The following is a 20,591-nucleotide window of genomic DNA, read 5'->3' as shown; positions in this document are numbered from 1 at the left end:
ATAAAAATAACCCTAACATGCAGAAAGAAAAACAATATTAGAGTGGCTTTAGAACAAAAATGTCAAATTCCAGACCTAAATCCCAGTGAAAATCTGTGAAAAAAACTCACACTCATTCCTAGTTTATTCAAACTTGCATTGAAAAATGTGCAAAAATTCCTAAACGGAGTTATGCAAGGCTCATTTGGACATGTCCAAGGAAACTCAAAGAGGAAATTACATCCAAAACAACTTCTAGTTACTTATAAATCATAGCACACTATTTTCACCGCTTTAACATGTTGACTGTATTTTTATCCAATGGGCAAAATCATTTGAAAGTTATAAAAAATTATGAATAAAACTGTTTTTTTTTTGTGAGTGTGACTACATTTTGAAGATGTCTTGTATTGTTCTTCCACAGGGTGATAAAGGAGATTCTGGTCCAAAAGGAGAAAAGGGTAATCAAGTAAGTGTACCATAATGGCTTTTTTATGATCTGATGTTTTGTCTTGGTAGAGTAATGCAGTATATTGCTCTACTTTCCCCTTTGTATTATTAAGATGTAGCCTCTGTCAGAACGCCTCAAATCCCACAGATGTACCACTGTTTATAAGGTATTATAGTATATAACTTCTCCCCACCTTCCCTTCTATATGTATAACCTCAGGCAATTAGGTATAGTAAAAGGCAAGCAGGAGTTAAATTACAATTTAAACAACGTATTATTGATAATATTCATAATTAATAACAATATGCAAAGTACATTTGAATATTGGCAACCATACAACCTGATTAAATGGTGATGTATAGTTTCAGGTGGCACACAGACTTGATAGCTACTTAAAATGTCTGTTGTTCATTTGTGGTCAGCTTTCAGCCACATGTCTGTTCAATATGGCTGCTGAGCTGTGCTCTCCATTGTGTTGTCCTTTCAGTTCATCAGTTTGGTAAGAGATGCTTCTTCATCAGATGTAAGTAAGAGAGAGAGTGTGAGGTTAAGCAAGTAAATTTATAGATTCTGTGTACAACCCCTAGAGCCAATAGAACATCATGGTACTTAAAAGCCTTTGATACAAGCCAATTCCAAACCATCTGGCTGGACCAATAGGGGAATAGAACATCTTAACACCTGCCATCCCCCAAGACCATATGTTAAGGTAAAGCTTGGCAGTTAGGCAGCCTGGCTTTCTTGTGGGGGTTGAAAGACTTTAGCAGAGAAACACTTGCCAAACTGGTTTAAGGCGCATCCCCCCCGACTCTGTCGTAAAATTCAAAGAAACCCATTCCTGGGTGGGGGAGGGGGGATTGTAAACATGAATGCTTCTCACATAATGTAACACTAATATTAAATTGCTTTGCCTAAGTTACAAATAAAGACATACAAAATATTTGTCAACTTATATGCAAAATCTCACATCACAACATCTGACTTTATGCAGGTGCTTCTCAGAAAGGCCATCATTTGATACATGTGGACAATTCATTTGGTTTGGGAAGGTCACTGAACTGAAATGTCTTAAACCTGAATCCTCATAAGTATTATATAATGGAGTCAGGAGCAAAAAAACTAATAGAAAAGTCAGTGCTTCAGCATACTATTTGGAAAATATGTCTATTCATTTATTTTAACCATTTTTCTGGAAACGCTGACAGAAAACAGGAATCAGTCATAGAAAGGACACCAGTTTATTTGGAGGGTCCACTCAACCACATAGGACTAATTTGATTTTTGTACAAACAATTTATAGAATATAAGCCAATTTCTGTTCATCTGGCAGTTACACTCTGTTGGATCTCATTCAAGCACATTAAACATTCTGGTGATCTATCCTTAATCATGAAGTAAAATTAGAGAAGAAATAAATTGTATAAATAAATAACAAATTCCACTAACAACTGTAAAGAGGACTGTGCAAGTGAGTGACACTATAGGTTTTTCAGACAGCAGTTCCAACCTGTTGAATCACTTCAATGAGAGGATGCTTCTGCACTTAGATTTAACTGCTAGACCAAAAGTTTATGATTTACAGTGGGGTGAGACTGCTGGTCTAACACAAATGTCCTTGGCATTAAGGGTGAAATTCACACGAACACAGGAAAAAGCTGTTAACTCTACATAGAAAGAGGCTAAGCCTGGAGTTAAACTGGAAATCATGGAACTGTGATGCAGCGGTAATAACCATTATGCCATAGTGTCACACAAGGCAAAAGCTTCTTTTGAAATTACATTCATTATAATGCATAAAACTTTTTTACAGGAAAAATCATATTAATAAATTTAGTCAAACTATATGAATCTTCAATTGCTTACTTTTACAGTGAATCAGTAAAACCTGTTTTAGGATAATAAGGGTCAGAGCCTATCTTGGGAGCATTCAGTGCAAGTCAGGAGGCAACCCTGGATGAACGCAAGTTCGTCTAATGCCCCAGTCTCACACACCTACACTGAGCCAATTTATAACTACTAACATGGGCAGTTTTTTGGGGTGATTAATAAATAAACAAAATATGTTCTAAGAAACTTGCTAAAACACAGGAAAAAAGTGTAAAATAACCAGACACTGAATCTACAAGGTAGCAGGAGTAACTGCCTGGCTACCTTAGCTCTGTATTGGGATATTAAACCTTACCCAAGTCTGTCAAACTACAAAATAAATGGAGTCTTCAGTTTATGTGTTCTATTTCATTTCACTGCATACCAGACTAAATTTAAATCACATATGGACAACTGTAAATACCTGTGTCATTCCTGAAGAAGTAATACATTAGGGTGAGCTCTATTACACTTATGCCCAACTTAAACTCATTGAAAAGTTATTTCTCTTTAAAGAACTGGTAAATTTCAATATGGAAGCTGTTTTGCTCAGCATATCCAACATCGTGGGCAAAAACAGAGGCTCAGCACACTAACATCTAAAGTAATTTTTAGGCATGAACTGTCTAAAAATGTAGGTAAAATTAGTGATTAAAACACCCAATTAATGCCAGAATTTCCTTTTATTCTGATCAGAATCAGAAACTGGATATCACATTGATACCAGTTGTTCTCATCCACTCAAGGAAATCAAACCATGCAGTTTATTTCAGACTTACAGTTCTGACTTTGTATCATGTAAATGTTTGACTTAGAGATCTGTCCTTCAAAAACCTATCTGTCTATACATTCATTCGTAGAACACATAGGGCTGTGGAGCACCATAGCTTATCTAACAGCAATAGGTACAACACCTGGGTGTGTAGGGGTTAATTCATTATAGGGCACAGTCTCACACATAGCCACATAACTCATATTGTCTCAATTTAGATTTGCCAGTCAACATATTATAAAAGTGCATCTGTATCAGCTAGTGTTTGTGAAGGATACCCATATGAACATGGGCAAAACATGCAGATACCAGGCACTATATCTGGCCATTAACCCTGAGTATGAATATGAGTATTAAAATAAGATATTTAAAATACAATTAGAAACAACATTGAACTCACAGCATCTGCTGTTTTCAATTTACTGTTGCAATGCCACTTTCCCATTCAGGAAGTGAAATGATTTTTATCCTTTATGTATATCACTGACTTTTTGATTTAAAATACATTCATGTTAGTTACCAGCAACTACTGGGTGGTGGTAAAAATGGAGTACATTGCATAAAGATTCGTGAATACCAAAAAAAATACCACTGCAGAAGCTACTCTGCCTGTTTGTCTATAAAACATCCTGTGTTTTTATTCACAAATTTTTGTTGCATGCCTATCCTTTCTGCCTTAGGGTTTGCTCTTGTCATACATGACCATTCTTGGGCATAGCTAGGAAGAGTTATTGGTTCCCCTTCTTCAGAATGATTTCTGTAAAATTTCATGTCCTCTAAAAGCAAATTAATTCTCAGAGAAACCGCTTCCTTTCAGAAATACTGTATTAAGCAGACCACGCACAATTTGAAATGAAGCCCCAGGACTTGCAGGAATTATGTGTTGTGCCTTCTAATTTAACCTTCCCTGAAATAAAGGTCTAGTTACTCCAGTGTCACTGCTATAGACTACTTAAGCTGAAAGTGGAAGGGAAAAAAAAACTCTTAAGAGCCTTGGCTGCCTTATACACAACTGCAATGTTAAGGTGAACAAATAAAGACACCTTCAAAGAAGAAACCACCATTAACCTATCAAGTTAGTGTTCAGATTTACATGGGACTGGGAAAGGAACCAGGGTTAATGTTAAAGACCAGTATTCCAATAGTAATTACATATCGTCTACAATATTACAATATAGATTCCTAGTTTTAACCTAAAGATCAATGAAATGTATTTCAAAGAGTCTTTGTCACCCAATACTGTATATAACTACAAAGTGTGGATAAACTGATAAACTCTCACTTTAATTGAAACATCTATCTTTCACATAGAATTTTAGTGTTCAACTTAACATGGGAAGGAAAAAGAAAGACAGGGACTCTCAGTTTGACAAATGCTAAACACCACTGGGAGGCGCAGTGGTAGTGCTGCTGCCTCGCGTTAAGGAGACCCAGGTTCGCTTCCCAGGACCTCCCTGCGTGGAGTTTGCATGTTCTCCCCGTGTCTGTGTGGGTTTCCTCCCACAGTCCTAAGACATGCAGGTTAGGTGCATTGGCGATCCTAAATTGGCCCTGGTGTGTGTGTGTGTGTGTGTGTGTCCTATGGTGGGTTGGTGCCCTGCCTGGGATTGGTTCCTACCTTGCGCCCTGTGTTGGCTGGGATTGGCTCCAGCAGACCCCCATGACCCTGTGTTCAGATTCAGCGGGCTGGAAAATGGATGGATGGATGAACACCACTGCTGTAGTCATAGCTCTATTTTTCCTCATAAAATGCAAATCCTTGTTTTTATTTATCGCTATTCCCTTTATTGCAGTACTTACTGTAAATACCTTTATTGTTGATGCTTTATACTTTTTGCCTTTCGGGTATTTGCTGCCTGGTGCACTCCCACCCTCCAATTTATGTGTTGTATTGTTTAATATTATCTTTGCTCTGCAATATGGGTTCTTTACTACCTTGCAAGCCCACACATTATTTACTATGTGTTTTAGATATCTTAGACCTTTTGAGTTGTAACATTGTTTGCTCTTTTGCTGAAACTTTCATAGCTATGAAATATGTCTTCTTAAGTACAAACAATAATATGTTACCTTATAAATATTTTTTTCTACAGGGACTCCCAGGCTTTACTACTAAAGGCAGCAAAGGTGAACCTGGTCCTCAAGGACCAAGAGTAAGTATTGTGTGAAAAGCTTCTATTGTTTGAAAAACATTCAAGCCTTTCATGTTCACTGTTAGTCATATTAATGAATAACAATAAAAGGAAATTCTGACAAAGTAAGGGCAATAACACAGAAAGGAACTGTAATAGGAAGTAGCCAAAAATGAATGTGAAAGGTTGGCAAGCTGTTATACAAAGAGGCAAAGCAATATACAGTGGTGAAGGCATAAGAAGCCAAAAGGCAGGAGTTTTCATATGAGCTGCAGAAGGAAGGAGCAAATGGAATGTGTTAAGATCGCAAAGCAAATGTCTAGCGAAATGTGCTTGTTAGGTATAATTTATTTGGATATCTGGATATAGAGTTGCTTGAAAAATGCTGAAGGCTTTTGATTGACAATTATTAAGTTTATTTGGAGGAAATGTATAGGAGAAGTACCTGAAAATGAAGAATGATTGGGTTACTGATAATGGTTATGCTAAAATGGAAAGAGCAAGCTACATGTTCTTAGAAGAAGAGATTATGGAAGCATTCTAAAGGGGCAGAGTGACTCCCCACAAATCTGTATTGGAGTTTATGAGTTTAGAAAAAGAAAGAAATAATGAATGATTCACCAACAGAAGGTGCTTGGTAGAATGCAATGAAAGGTACAAAGAAGTGAATGAATACTTAGTGATCTACCATAAGGAAAAGAACATAAAATCAATTAACTTTTCAGAGAGCAACAATGTGACAAATATCAAAACAATATGTTTGTTTACAAAATTGTGTACAATTAAAATTCATGGTTGATCTAATTGCACTGTACTCTGAGTCTATAACAATAGTGACCCTATAAAGTACCAGACTATGGCAAATACTACAAGGTCTTCAGAGTACAAGTTTACGTCTCATATGTTTATCCTGCTAAGTAACTATATGATAAAAGCAGCAGGAAGAATCTTTATCAAGTCACTTCTGAAACTAATGATTAAGTTACATATATATATATGGTTGAAATAGTTTACTGTCAAATAAATGCAAAGAGTACACGACACGTGTTTCGCCCTCATTCTGGGCTCATCAGGTGTACACACTCCACTGCACTCCCTCTCGGGAATCGAACCTCGGACGTCAGCGGCAATGCCCCTAACGTTGCGCCACGGCGTGTGGTTCGTTTATTTGACAGCATGTAGATCGGGGTAATTACATTCACGGCATTCGTACGATCTACATGCTGTCAAATAAACGAACCACACGCCGTGGCGCAACGTTAGGGGCATCGCCTCTGACGCTGACGTCCGAGGTTCGATTCCTGAGAGGGAGTGCAGTGGAGTGTGTACACCTGATGAGCCCAGAATGAGGGCGAAACACGTGTCGTGTACTCTTTGCATTTATTTGACAGTAAACTATTTCAACCATTCTATGATCTGCTCTTCACAAACTGAGGGCACCGTGGCGGATGTTAGCAGATTGCTGGCCAACCACAAGCGTTACCTGGTAGGTAACCATCCATACAATCAGATTGTGACACAGACTACGAATGCCATGAATATATATATATATATATATATACAGTATATATATATATATATATATATATATATATATATATATATATATATATATATATATATATATATATATATATATATATATATATATTATATTAATTTCTTCAGCTGGACAAGGTAAGTGATTTAACTGAGGCATTACAGCAGGAATAATGGGGTTTAAATCCCAGTACTTTTCACTATTACTATTTACCACCCTACTGGCAGCCAGACGAACCAGAACTAAAGCCAGCAGGACTGGCAGCCAATCCCTAGATAGATGGTACTTTACTTGTACCCATAGGGAAATTTGTCTCTTTTACAGAAACTTTTTAAATAAATAAATACAAAAATCAATAAATACATACATACAGTACATACACACATAACCAAACACACTTTGGTCTGAACAAAGAAGAAAATTAAAAAGAAAGAAAACTTCTGATTTGGCTGTCACAGTCAAAGTGAGGCATTATGCACACGTATTGCTGTTGTTATAAAGGACCCCGACACTTTTCTTGACACACGTCTGCTGAATGATTTGTTGTCTGAAAGTCCTCAGTGTTGATGTTTCATAAAGAGGATGTTACCATTGATCATAATGGCATTCAGTTTTGTTTTAAATCTCTCCTACACTAACTTCCTCCACAGGGTTCAGAATGTATCCCATACCTGAGCCTGCTCTTTACCTGTAATATGCAGAACGTCATCCATGGAGTATTTTGCTTTGTGCATTCACTTTGCTCTCTTGCCAGATATTGATGACATTTTAGATGTTATTTACTCTTTTTCTACTTTTCGTGACTCACGCGCGTGCAGGGATTTGAGGTCAAATCAGTGAAGCTAACTTTCCTTCTAGCAAAGAGAATCGAACTATAATATAACAGCACTTTTGTTGACAACCAACCACCCCTGCATGTCGACTAAAGTAGACATTTGCCTTCATCCCCTTGTGTTGACTTAAGTTGAAATCTGCCCTGAAAGATTTAATTAGCTTATTAATTCAGTGGGCCTCTCTTCAAGTGATGTTACCAGCCCAGCACACCACAGTGCAGAAAATTGCACTAGCCATCACAGAGTTATAGAAGATATGAAGGATGTCACCGAATCTTACTAAGACTGGCTGAATATTAAATTGATCCCAAAATGTAAAAGTATTGAAAATTACTTTTAAGCGTAGGTTTTGCGAAAGCTAACATTTATTCCTGCACTGATTTCTTTTTGCATGGGAGAATGGGAATTTATTTATTTATTTATTTATTTTATTAATAAATGCATGAATAAATTCCCATTTTGCAAAAATAAATCCGTGCCAGAATAAATGTTAGCTTTTATTCTTTATTAAAAAATGCAAGAAGAAGGAAGCGATTGAAGAGCAAAAGCTTTCCACACTCTCAACTAAACAGAAAAATATAGTTTAAGACAAGATTATGAAGGTGACTAATGATGTTATCTACCATGAAATCATCCACAGTGTCTCTCTGTTCCCAGAATAAAAAAGAATGCCCAAAGTTTATTAAAAAGGAATATTTTTAGCCCAACAGTCAAAGATGGGACAAATACTGGTCAAGCACAAAAATAACAAAAGAAAAGACAAAGCAAATAAAACCTTGCTTAGCTTGACTGTATTCTGTAGGTCTGTTATTCTTTGCTGTTTTTTGGGGTGGCTTCCCCACTTTCCCACCTTCCAAACACATAATCAAGCACTTTCCTTTTTAATATCCTACATCAAAACACCCTAGTTAGTGAGCCTTTTCCCAACCCATCTTCCAACTTCATATGACTCACATGCAGCCTTTTAAAACTCCATTGAGGGTTACTAGTTGGCCAAGTCCCGTAATAACATGAGATCAAGAGCAGTCCACTACAGCTACCTTCTGATGACCCCAGAAGTCATTGTTCTCTTGAACATTAACTTGACCATAAAGCAGCTTTCCTTAAGAAAAGTTTCCTAGATTGAAAATTTTCTGCCTCCTATTCCTTAATAGCCTTTCTCTGTTCTGTTATGCCTGCAGAGAGTTCATATTTTAAGCACCAGAAGAACCAGGACTTCTCAGTTCTCTGTCATTTTTTCTCTCAGGAAAATCCCTATTTCTCCTAGTTGTTATTATTATGGTGGCACCTTTGCCCCTAGAAATATCTTGCTATCCAGAAAACCCATTTAGATATGTTTAAGTTTGATTTTATGTACTGTATATTGCAAGCAGTTAGCATATTTAACTCTGGTTTAAATGTTTGTCATACAGCTCTTTAATAAATATCCCCTCCAAATCACTGTGTTGCACTTACTGGTTTATGTTTAGCCACACTTCAGATACTATGCAAACATACGTAGTTTTAAATGCTGTAAATCCAACCCTGTCTTGTGACATATGCAGTTTTAAAAGAAATGGTTGATACTCATCACATTACTGATGAGTCAACATATTTGTAAGGCATTATCTACAGATTACACCTCAGCGTTTAAAATTTTTAGTGATCCCAGTTCTAGCAGCAAATGCAGCAAGATTTACCTCTTCTGCTTATGTTGCCAGACCATGCACACACCATTTTTTACTTGTATTCTATTAAATATGTTAAATTAGAACAAAATTAGAAGATACACATAAATATTCATCAGAGACTTCTGGTTTATTCTAACATTCTTGATACAATATCAGTTTTAAAAAGAGATTCTTCTGTTTTCTTTCAGGGAAAACCAGGTAAAGATGGAGAACCAGGAATACCAGGATTGCCGGTATGTACTTACCATTTTTTGTGCATTGACTGCAAGTAAAAAACAAAAAAAAAAGGATTATCATATACTGTCAGAAGTAAAAAAAAATAAATAGGGCATAAGTTTCACTCTTGGATGTATAAATGAAAATTTCAGCACATCACAAACAACCTTCTATCTTCAGGCAAGAAATTATTCAAAATGTAATGCACCGTGTAAACAACCATCAAATGATGTAAATATTATGAATGGTTATGAGTTTGATTAAAGTATGGCAGAGCTAGTTACAACAAGTGCAATCAGAGTTTATTCTGCTTTTGTCTTCTTGATCATCATGTGTGACATACTTAAGAAATACACATCCTGTTGTATATTTCCTGTTTATTTTACAATTTTTATTCTCTGTCATTTTTGTATTTAATTAAATGTACAGTATATCTTACTTTATAAAATTTGGAAATGAACAGCCCTTAGTCTTAAATATGTTAGTACATGGAAAGAAGTGTTTTGAAATTGAACTTTGTACAAATTTTAGGTTTATCCCCAAAATAGAGTAGAAAAATAATAATAGATATTACCTCAAAGTTTATCAATGAGCATTATATGAAATGAATGGATATACAGTACATCTATATAAATCATATAGTAATGGTATTGAATAATGGTTAATACTTTTAGTCAGAAATTCAGTAAGATTAAGAGACAGAGTGCTATTACTTACTCTCAAACTTTAGAAAGAGATTAGACAGTTTCATGTTTTAAAATGACCAGGAAACAAAAAGCTAGAAATTTTTATCTCAATTTTGCCAGGGCTTTGCCTTCAAAGGGAGTCTACAATGTGGCATTTGGCCTGAGTCTCATTTAATGACCATTGTTCATTAATGGTGTTCTGCTATGCATTAAGGGGGTTAGGCGACAGGTGAGGGAAGACACCTGTGATTTCTTAGTGAAATAAATCTGCAATGGTTAAAAATCACACAGCTGTTGCCATGTGCCTTTTATCATCATTCTCACTGCAGCATGTTTTTATTATTTACAGGCGCAAAAGGGTGAACCAGGATTTCCTGGTTTTCCAGGATCAAACGGAGGAAAGGTGAGGTGTTAACCAAATTTAACAGAAATGCTGTTTTTCTGTCATTGTGTCAGTTCTGTCATTCTGTCATTTATATTTTTACCATTTACAGGGTGAGAAAGGGGAACTTGGACCAGCTGGACCTCCTGGAAGCGTGGTAAGTATTAAACAAATAGGGTTTGAGTGGCTTTAGCTTCAACACTTAATGGAATGTGAAAACTATCAGAATCTGACTCGCAGTTTCATAACAATAGTCAGTGAATAAATAAGTAGGGACACCACACTACTATGGCAGTGTGGTTTGTACTGCTAATATGAGGTGGGTTTGAAGGGTTTTTCCTTCTAAAAGCAAAAATACCCTCCAGAAATAGGAGATCTTGGAATCATCTGGTCACGGTTTACAGGACCACAGTCAGCACCTGAGTTTGTACAAACCGGTGGACTTGGGTTTCAAACAGTTATAAGTAATTATAAAAAAACAATGTCTCTTGATTCTGTCTGGAAAAGAAAAATTCACCGGCTTAAATACAACAGAGCAATCCTTCTGAGAAAGATTATGAGATTTGCAGACACTGAGAAAAAAACGTTTTCCCTCATTTTTATATCCAGGTTATTTGTAGATACAATAGCCCCTGAAAGCCATGGTCTTAGCTGAGTAATATTTCAGCTTTTGTTTAGCTAACTGTTTTGTTTCCTTTGCAGATTTGCCTTCTTTAAAGCAATGAAATGAACTGTTAATTAATCCACACCAAATATTTTGTTTTAATTTCAAAATTTTTCAAGATGGACGTTCTTCCATATACTAAACATTGAGTCCTTTTATTAGTCACTGATGTTCTTATAATAGTTCCTTTTTCTGTTATTATCTCCAGTTACTAGAAATAAGACCATCAAAGCAAACAAACTTGTTCTTCTGGCCTGTAAAAATATAAAGTTATATAACTATAGTTGTTCACAATACAGATCTAGTGTTACAGTATGTTGCATTTCAGAACAAATGAAATAATTCACCTTTTCCTTATGCTTACACACAATAGGTTTGTACCTTTTACTTTAGTTTTTGATTTCAGCAGCATTTTTTGACAGTGAAGTTTAACTAATTTTTACATCTTTTCCAGTGCATTTATTCATAAATAGCTATTTTGTACATTTTAATTTTAAGTTCTTTGATGTACTTATTAGATAGTGTCAATATTTTAGGCATTCTATTTTTATCCTTTGCTTTGCCCCCTTTAATTAGTATTTACTTTATTCATTTCTTTGAATTACTCAATACCCATTGTATGCTTGCCTTTTTCAACTTATATGAAGCTTTTTTCTTATATTTACGGTACTGTGATGTGCTGGAGTTTGCAGTAGTGAATTATATGTTAATGCACCTATGTGTGTCATAGTAAACAATGTGATCAACCGATGTGTGATTGAGGAAAAGTGTACTTGTGGCATTTACCTATTGTGACTTGCGCAATAGCCTTTTTCTTTTCTTCAAGAACTTCTTTTTTCAATTTAATTACAAAATCAATACAATATTTAATTGATGTGTTATATATTTGGCATCCAGTTTGTTATTTGAAAATCTTGCATCATTTGTCATTTAATTTTGTTTTGCATCTATTTGCACCATTGGGTCATTGCAACTTGCGACGTATAAACAATAGCTAACTTGATTTTTATGTACTTCAGTATTAACACCAGTTATTTTAACACATTTCATGTGGTTGTATATAGTGATCAATAAATATTCTTAACTTATCTTAGACTTGAACCCTGAGTAGAAAAATGTCACAAGCAAATTTGACACATTTAATCTGTAACTGATGTCAAACTTAAAGAGAAATAAATTACTATAGTATAGCATTTTTGAAATGCCTTTTTTATTAGTATTATTTCCAAACATACTTTGCCACAATTTCTTTTTTATTTTTCTGTTTTTAATTCTGTTTCTGTGATTTTTTTCATTTCTGTCTGTGAAGGCAGCAAAATCTCACAATGGTGAAGGGTGATCTGTCAGCTCAGTCTGCCACATTTTGTTTCACTTACTATTGATACTTACAGCAAAATGGGATAAGGCAGCAAAAATAGCAGAACACTTGCACTTTTCTTAAATTTGTTTATATGCAACTATTTGACCGTTCAGAGTAAATTCTTAAAGTTGACTGCAGACATTTCCAATATATTTATTGGAAATTTATAAATAAAGAAGTTTAAAAATTAAAATTGTGATAAATGCTTTGTCAAATATCAAATAACACCAAGAATAATAAGCTTTATTTTAATTCAGTTAGAGGTGAATCATTAATTGTTAATACTAATAATAATACGGTAACTGTGACTGTACATATTTTAAATATATAGTTTGTTTCACCCTATTTAATATGTATTATGACCATGTTTTAAATTGATATCAGAGGAAGAAATAAACTAATTATCATTGTTTAATACAAAGCAACAAAAGATGTTTATTTACAGTGTACAACTCATAGCTATTTAAAGGTAAAATTAAATTTTAAAATACCTTTTGGTGTATAAAGAGATTGAGCGCAGCTGTTCTTATCTTATCTAACATTGTTTAAAATGAAGAAAACAATGAAAATTGGCTCATGAGATTGTGTGGTTTCCGTTGTTTTGGGAAGGTACTCTTATGACAGTCGTCCAGACCAAAAATAAAAATGTTACCTTATTTAGTATAATAAACCACATAGAGGTATAAACACAGGAAGATAACAAAGTACGAAAATATAACAGATCAGAAAAAAAGAAGTGCCACTTAGATCCTAACTATACAGGGCTTGACCTTCCATCTAATTTGTGGGGTGGCTTGTCCACTTGGTATTCAAACTCATTCTCCTTTCCACCCTCCCTCTCTTTCTTTCTCTCTCTGACTCACATTTTTTGCAGCTAGGCAAACTTCCTCCACCTGTTGAGCCTTCACCCCAATTTTCCTCAATAATTATATCTTTTGCCATGATGCAGATTAAACACCCTCTGGAGGTCACTTCCAGTTAAGCCTTGGAATCAGTTTTTCCAATCAGGAGGCTAAAATCATCTCTAGTGGCCATTTGAATCTCTGTTTCTCTTAGCTTTCTGTTGCATCCAAATATTTGAAACCTTGTTAAAGAGACAGCATGGTCATATAAGGGCTGTGTGTCTATTTCTTTTCCTTCTAGGCTATGTTAGTAGACATTAAAATAGATAGATAGATAGATAGATAGATAGATAGATAGATAGATAGATAGATAGATAGATAGATAGATAGATAGATAGATAGATAGATAGATAGATAGATAGATACCCACACACAAATTATGGTCAAAACACATAACAGAATGACTAGAAATGAAAAAAACTTAAAAGAAAGAAAACCTCCAACTTGACAGTGACAGTCACAGTGAGGCAATACTGTATACAGACATATTGTTGTTGGTATGAAGAAGCCTCAGTTGCATTTCTTGACACACACTTGCTGAATAATTCGTTGGCTCAAAGACCTCAGTGTTAGTGTGTCAGAGAGAGAATGTGCAGCATTGCTCGCTCATTTTTGTTTTCTTCTCTCCTTTACTTCTACCCCCCCGAGGGGTTCCAGAGTGTGTCCTATAACTTAGCATACCCTTTTAATTATCGTGTTAATTCGCAAGCCACAGCTTTATTCTCACTTTAATCTCCTATCTAGGGCAACCCCTAGCAGCCCATGTCCTCCCACACTGGCATATACACAGAATCCGCAGCTGGCATTATGATTCTCTCTCTTTCTCTGCCCTATCCTATAGACTTAAACAAGCATATAACTTTCTCTACACCAAATTGCTGGTTACCCTTAATCCTGGCAATGTCTTTCCAGTGAAACAACTCCTTATTCCAGTTAGAAAAACTGGGTTATTAGTCTCCGAGAAACGAGGTTAGCACATGTAGATTTTTCCATGAATTACCTGGTTATTTGGCCATGTGAATGATTTTGTCATCTACACATATCCAATGCACTCTGTTCACCTGCACACATGTTATCTTCACACACACTTTCAGCAGCCACAGATAGAAATGTCCACAAGATATACTTCCTGTGGCAAATGCTTGGCCGATCACATTGTTCCTTCTCCTGGTTAAAATAATCTGTCTCAGTATTTTCAGAAATCGCAAAATTTATGTTGATGAGCTCTTTGTACAATACTAAGCTCAGCAGCACAATCTCAGGAACAGCAGGGTAATATATTAAAAGTAAAGTGCTCTATATACCTGTAGTCTGATTACTTTTTAAAGTAATAAATAACCTAACGCAGTACTTATTTTACTGAAGTAAAAATACCTGCATTATTATTATCTCGTGCAACTCTGGGTGCAAGGCAAGAAGCACACATACTGGCATCCTGATCCCTTGTAGGGCTGAACCACACAGCCTTTCATTATGAGTGTGTTGTGCACAATCCAGTAACAGAAACATAATAATAAGGTGTTAGTTTAGCTTTAATTCAGCTGTTTGCTATAGATATGTTGAAACAGTGTGATCAGGTGATGCAGTGGTGTTAGTGTTAATGCCATGAATAATTTTGGCTCAGGTCAACGATGTAAAAAAGGAATTGATGTCATAGTTAATCACACATAAAAAACTAAAAATATTCATAGAGATTTCTGTTATATATGTGTATTGTGTTATTAATTACAGGGTTCGATTATGCAGCCATGTGCTGTAGGTCTGCTTTTTATGAGATGAGCTTGATTGCTTTGGTCTGAGAGGTGTAAAAAGAAAAGGAGACAATAAAAAAGGTTTTTAGGGTGTTGCACTTACCAACTGTCAGCGTCTCTCTATTAGACATAAAAATGTAATGCTTGTTTTCAGATTATTGCCAGTCGATGATGATGTTTGTGCAGTTTAATGACATACAGTAGGAGAATTTCGCCAAAAGAGAATTCCAGAAACATATTTGCACATGCAAATGGAGGTTTTTAAGAAACTAGGTTTTTGCCTTTAAAGAGTTACTCACCTTTTCACAGTTTTATATGTGCATGTAAATTTAGTCATTGTCATGGTTCTTGTACAGTGTTCAGTGACAATAAAGCTGAATCTAATCTAACTTAACCTAATCTTAATTTGTTATAGTACTATTCACAATGGACAGCATCAGAGGATAAGAACATAACAAATTTCAAAACCATGAGGAGACTATTTTGTCCATCTATCTCATTTGTATAGTGAATAGCTAAGCTGTCCCAATATTTACTCCTGATACTCTTTAAAAGGTTCTCAAGATTTCTGCTTCAACTACATGTCTCGGTAGTTTTTCTCCTATTCCCACAGCTCTTTGCATAAAAAAGTGCCTTCTGGTTTGAGTCCTAAATTCATTTCCTCTTAATTTCTACTGATGTCCTCAAGTACATGATTGACCATTTACTTGAAAGAATTTGGCTAGATCTACTTGATCAATGCTGCAGATACACCCTCCTCATAAGAGTTAGTGCCAGAAACACACAGTGGCATTGGGTCTGTTTTTATAGCTGTATACTAGCAAGGGCACCAAAGATTTGTGTTTTTCCCAGAAATGCTAAAAGTATAAGGTGTCTTAGTTAACATATCTATTATGTATGCCTCAAAATGGAACACTGGAATAGGCCATTTCAAAAATATCACAATCCTTAGCATTCCTAAAAATGTCTAAGCTGGGTAACAGAAATGAAAAGATTCAGCTCATTCTACTCTGAAAAATTAATCAGACTTAAGCTTATTGTTGAACATAGAAACAAATAGCAAATAGAACACCTGTTAACACTGTGCGAAGTAAGAACTTGAGTGGAAAAGTAATAAAGATTTTTTTTTTTCATTTAAAAGTGTATGATACCTTCTTTATAATATGTTTAAAATATTTCCATACGTCCCACAGATTACTGAAAGTGGTGAAGTAACTGGTGAAAAAGGTGACAGTGGTCCCCCGGGAAGGCCAGGTATACCAGGATTGAAAGGAGAAAAAGGTAAAATTATTTTACAGTCAAGCATGTTTTATTTTATGTATCGTCTTTCATGAATAACACCACCCCATAATTCTGTATACACGCTACACTTAGTATTTTTATACTGAGTGTAGGCACATTTTCATACAAAAGGTGTAGCTCAAAATTCTTCAGAATAAGTAAAAGAAAGAATTAGAATAACAAAGAAAAATTAATACCGACTTATACAATACAGATAAAAAAATGAGTAATAGAAATGGAAGAGGCCCTAAACATAGCGTAAATTACTGTTAAATTTCTTACTCATTATGTTTTTAGTGGTCGTAACAGTAAGTCCAATGCAATGGTCAGATATGGCCAGATGGCCATGAAGGAGAGGAAAATAAGAACTCCAGCTGACAAGGTGCTGCAGAAAATATGCCTTCAGGCGTTCCAAGTGTCAAACAACACCCAGACCCCACTGAGGATTATAAAAATATATATATGCTAAAGTAATTTTTATAGTTATAGTGTACTGTCCTATAAGATTAAATGCAGTGGGTCGCATCAAAAGTTGGAGTGTCCACTTTCCTTCTTAATATCCAAGACAGCTGCAGAGTGCTTTGGCCAAATGGCAGTGGTGCATGATAGCCAACAAAAACAGAAAACATTGAAGAGCAGAGGTTATATTATAGAGCACATATTACAATCTGTTAGATTGGTACAAAAAAGGGGATTATGAAAAAGTCAAATTAAAAAAGTAGTGTTTTACAAATCTATTTATAGTGTTAAAAAGTATTAGCCCACTGCATTCCTGTCACTAATGTGGCATAACTGGTGTATAATTATTAGGTCAGCCTAGTTGTTAACACAACCTGCTGCTTTTGGCTGAATTTCATTATATGCAGTATGCAAACATGGTCAGGAGGTTTAGTTGTTGTTAAAAATATTTAAAGTGACTTGCTATGACTATGGTGTGATTGTTGATACCAGCTGTGGTAGTGTCAGGATCTTAGAAGCAGTTTCTATTTTGGTATTTTCACACACTTTAGTCTGCTGAAGTTACTGAGAATTGTCCCGTAAACACCAAACTTTCCGGTCATCCGTAATTCTGTTGGCAAAAATACCTTGTCAGTAAGGAAGGTCAATAGAGAATGTCCAGGTTTGTTCATCCTAAAATAAAGACCACAGACATTCACAGCTCTTTACAACAGTGATATGTAAAAAGACAGAACACATCAGACCTTTATGTGGATGTTTGCTATATGGTTATAGATTGAAAAATGTCAGCAGGCATTTAGTTGTGATACATAAGCAGTGTTGATTCATGGATCCATACTATGAACACTAAGATTATGTGCAGCATAATTTACCTCAGAATTCTTTGATTTAATCTGAAGAGAGGAGAGTGGATGTTCTGGTTAGTCCCACACAATGAGATAACGGAGGGATTTTAGTTTAGTGGCAGTGCACATTTGTATCTGCAGCAAGCAATAAGTACTGTAGAATCTGTCTTATTAAATCTGCTTGAAATAATCAATGGTGGCTTAGATTTGGTCTTTGCTGTGAATGTAATGACACTGTTTATTTTGTAGGCACTCCTGGCCCTCAGGGACCTACAGGTCTCCCAGGTATGTATCCAGTAGAAATGTACGCCTTAGAGATGGAAATTTTTAATTACAAAAAGCCACACACAACTATTCTGAAACAGGTATCTGAGGTTTTTTTTTAAAGTGTGTCTTTTGTGGTATGTACTTTGTATTGGATAACGTAATTCAAACGAGGTAATGTAAACAAAAATTCACAATATAAGATGAAAGAGTAATAAAGGGAAGTTACCACAGTGTATGGTTTTCTTCCTTAGCATTATGGCTAATTCCAAGAATATATTTTATAAAAATGTTACTTTTTGGATAATGTGTAGATCCAAATCTGTTGTAAGTTTAGATTTGAAAAGTGGTTAGCAGGTCATTTTTAGGATAACAAGTAACAGTAGAATGGATAATTCTGCAAAAATATCAAACATTTGAGTAAGACTGAATATTAAGCATCTTGGCTATTATATTAGCTGTTAGGCACCAGTCAGTAGCATCTGCTAATTCTGTGAAAACTTCATAGCCACTTTATAAATATTAGAGAAGAAGTACTGTTTGAGAGTTTATCATTTTATATTTAGTGTATTTTCAAATATAAAACTATAAATAATATCACAATGTAAACATTTCACTTTAAGGCAAATCATGAACTTGTTGTTTCTTGCTGTTTCCATTTAGGTCGAGATCTGGAAGGACCCGCTGGTCCTTCTGGATTTCCTGGAGAGACAGGACAGAAAGGAGAAAAAGGATACCCTGGAATAAATTTACAAGGGCCTAAAGGTCAAGGTGGACTTCCTGGTTTTCCAGGAGAACCCGGGCCTCCAGGTTTTCCAGGTAAGACAGTGTGACTACAAAAGTAAAACCTAATCCAGTCACATCTGCATGTTACCCTCCTGATCAGTTTAATGGTTTCTATCCCTGTTTTCATTGCAATAAAAAAAAACCTGTCCCATTCAACTGCCAGCATTACAACATGATTAATCATTCTTTGTTTCTGTACTTGACGTAGGGAAAAGTTTTAAATTTGCTAATATCTACTAGGCATCTGGTTAGAATTTCAGGGCGTGTTTTAAAAACATGTAGCCACCAACTAGTTGATATCTTCAGTGACATATTTAATTTTTTTAAGAGAATTTGTGGTCGCAGTGGTAGCGCTGCTGCCTCGCAGTTAGGAGACCTGGGTTTGCTTCCCGGGTCCTCCCTGCGTGGAGTTTGCATGTTCTCCCCGTGTCTGCGTGGGTTTCCTTTGGGCGCTCCGGTTTCCTCCCATAGTCCAAAGACATGCAGGTTAGGTGGATTGGCGATTCTAAATTGGCCCTAGTGTGTGCTTGGTGTGTGGTTGTGTTTGTGTGTGTCCTGCGGTGGGTTGGCACCCTGCCCGGGATTGGTTCCTGCCTAGTGCCCTGTGTTGGCTGGGATTGGCTCCAGCAGACCCCCGTGACCCTGTGTTTGGATTCAGCGGGTTGGAAAATGGATGGATGGGTAGAATTTGTGGTCCCTACCTACTTCAGAAGGACAACAATTATCCCTATGCCTAAGAAAACAAATGTAGATTGTCTGAATGACTATAGACTGGTGGCTGTCACTCTAGCAATGATAAATTTAAATAGAATATCCCGGATAGTCATGATAACCTCCAGTTTGCATATCATCAAAACTGGTCCACAGAGGATGCAGTCTCCATTGCATTTCATATTGCCTTGGCACATCTGGATAATAAAAACTGTTATGCCACAGTCCTGTTTATAAACTACAGCTTATCATTTAACACAGTTGCACCATGAAAGTTCACCACCAAACTCCTTAATTTGTGCCGCAGCAACACCCCATGCAACTGAATTTGGCCTCCTAATCAGCAAACCTCAGTATCTAAAATTGGCTGCATCATATCTGCCATACTGGTCCTCAACACAGGCACAGCACAAGGTTGTGTGCTGAGCCCTCCTCTGTGTGCTTGTTCACCTATAACAGTTTGACTAGATACAGCTTCAAATCCATTATTGCAATGCTGTGGACACCATCATCATGGGCCTGATTACCTAGAATAATGAGACAGCTTATAGAAAAGATGTTTACCTGCTGTCATGGTGATGACATTACAACAATCCCATTCATAATGTCAGGAGAACCAGGGATCTGGTAATTGACTCTAAAAAGCAAAACGGCAGACCACTCTTACAACTCCATTGGAGAAAATGCTGTCTAAAAGGTGTGCAGCTTTCAACATCTTGACTAACTGATGAACTAAAGTGTGCACAATGCATTTTGTCACTTGTCTAAAAGTCTCGCCAGCGCCTGTACTTCATCAGACATTTGAGGACAGCTTGAATTTCTCCATCTGTTCTCTCAAACTTCTGCAGGTACACAGTAGAGTTCATCCCTTTTGCTGCATGAGATCCTGGTACGGCACTGGCTCAGTTCAAGATCATAAAGCACTGCAGGGGTTGGTGAAGGTGGCACAGAATATAACTGACACTGTAAAGACCTCATTCATCCTGTACACCTGTTTTTCACCTACCTTCAGGTGAACAGTACTGGATAACACCAAATCAT

The 20,591-nt window shown here is 36.1% G+C and overlaps 1 protein-coding gene across 2 annotated transcripts in view; it reads left to right on the top strand.

Moving 5' to 3' along the window:
* col4a1 (collagen, type IV, alpha 1) overlaps positions 1 to 20,591 on the top strand; it is a 273,407-nt gene that overhangs the window by 159,909 nt on the left and 92,907 nt on the right. For both annotated transcript variants that reach the window (XM_028799211.2, XM_051926307.1), the window contains exons 14-21: positions 404 to 448; positions 5,162 to 5,221; positions 9,432 to 9,476; positions 10,495 to 10,548; positions 10,640 to 10,684; positions 16,398 to 16,485; positions 18,039 to 18,074; positions 18,717 to 18,872. In XM_028799211.2, the coding sequence (XP_028655044.1) occupies positions 404 to 448; positions 5,162 to 5,221; positions 9,432 to 9,476; positions 10,495 to 10,548; positions 10,640 to 10,684; positions 16,398 to 16,485; positions 18,039 to 18,074; positions 18,717 to 18,872 (529 nt within the window). The remainder of the gene's footprint in view (positions 1 to 403; positions 449 to 5,161; positions 5,222 to 9,431; positions 9,477 to 10,494; positions 10,549 to 10,639; positions 10,685 to 16,397; positions 16,486 to 18,038; positions 18,075 to 18,716; positions 18,873 to 20,591) is intronic.

Source organism: Erpetoichthys calabaricus, chromosome 4 (assembly GCF_900747795.2).
Source record: "Erpetoichthys calabaricus chromosome 4, fErpCal1.3, whole genome shotgun sequence".
Taxonomy (NCBI): domain Eukaryota; kingdom Metazoa; phylum Chordata; class Cladistia; order Polypteriformes; family Polypteridae; genus Erpetoichthys; species Erpetoichthys calabaricus.
Note: the sequence above shows the minus strand (reverse complement) of the source record. Positions and strands in the feature narration are given on the sequence as shown.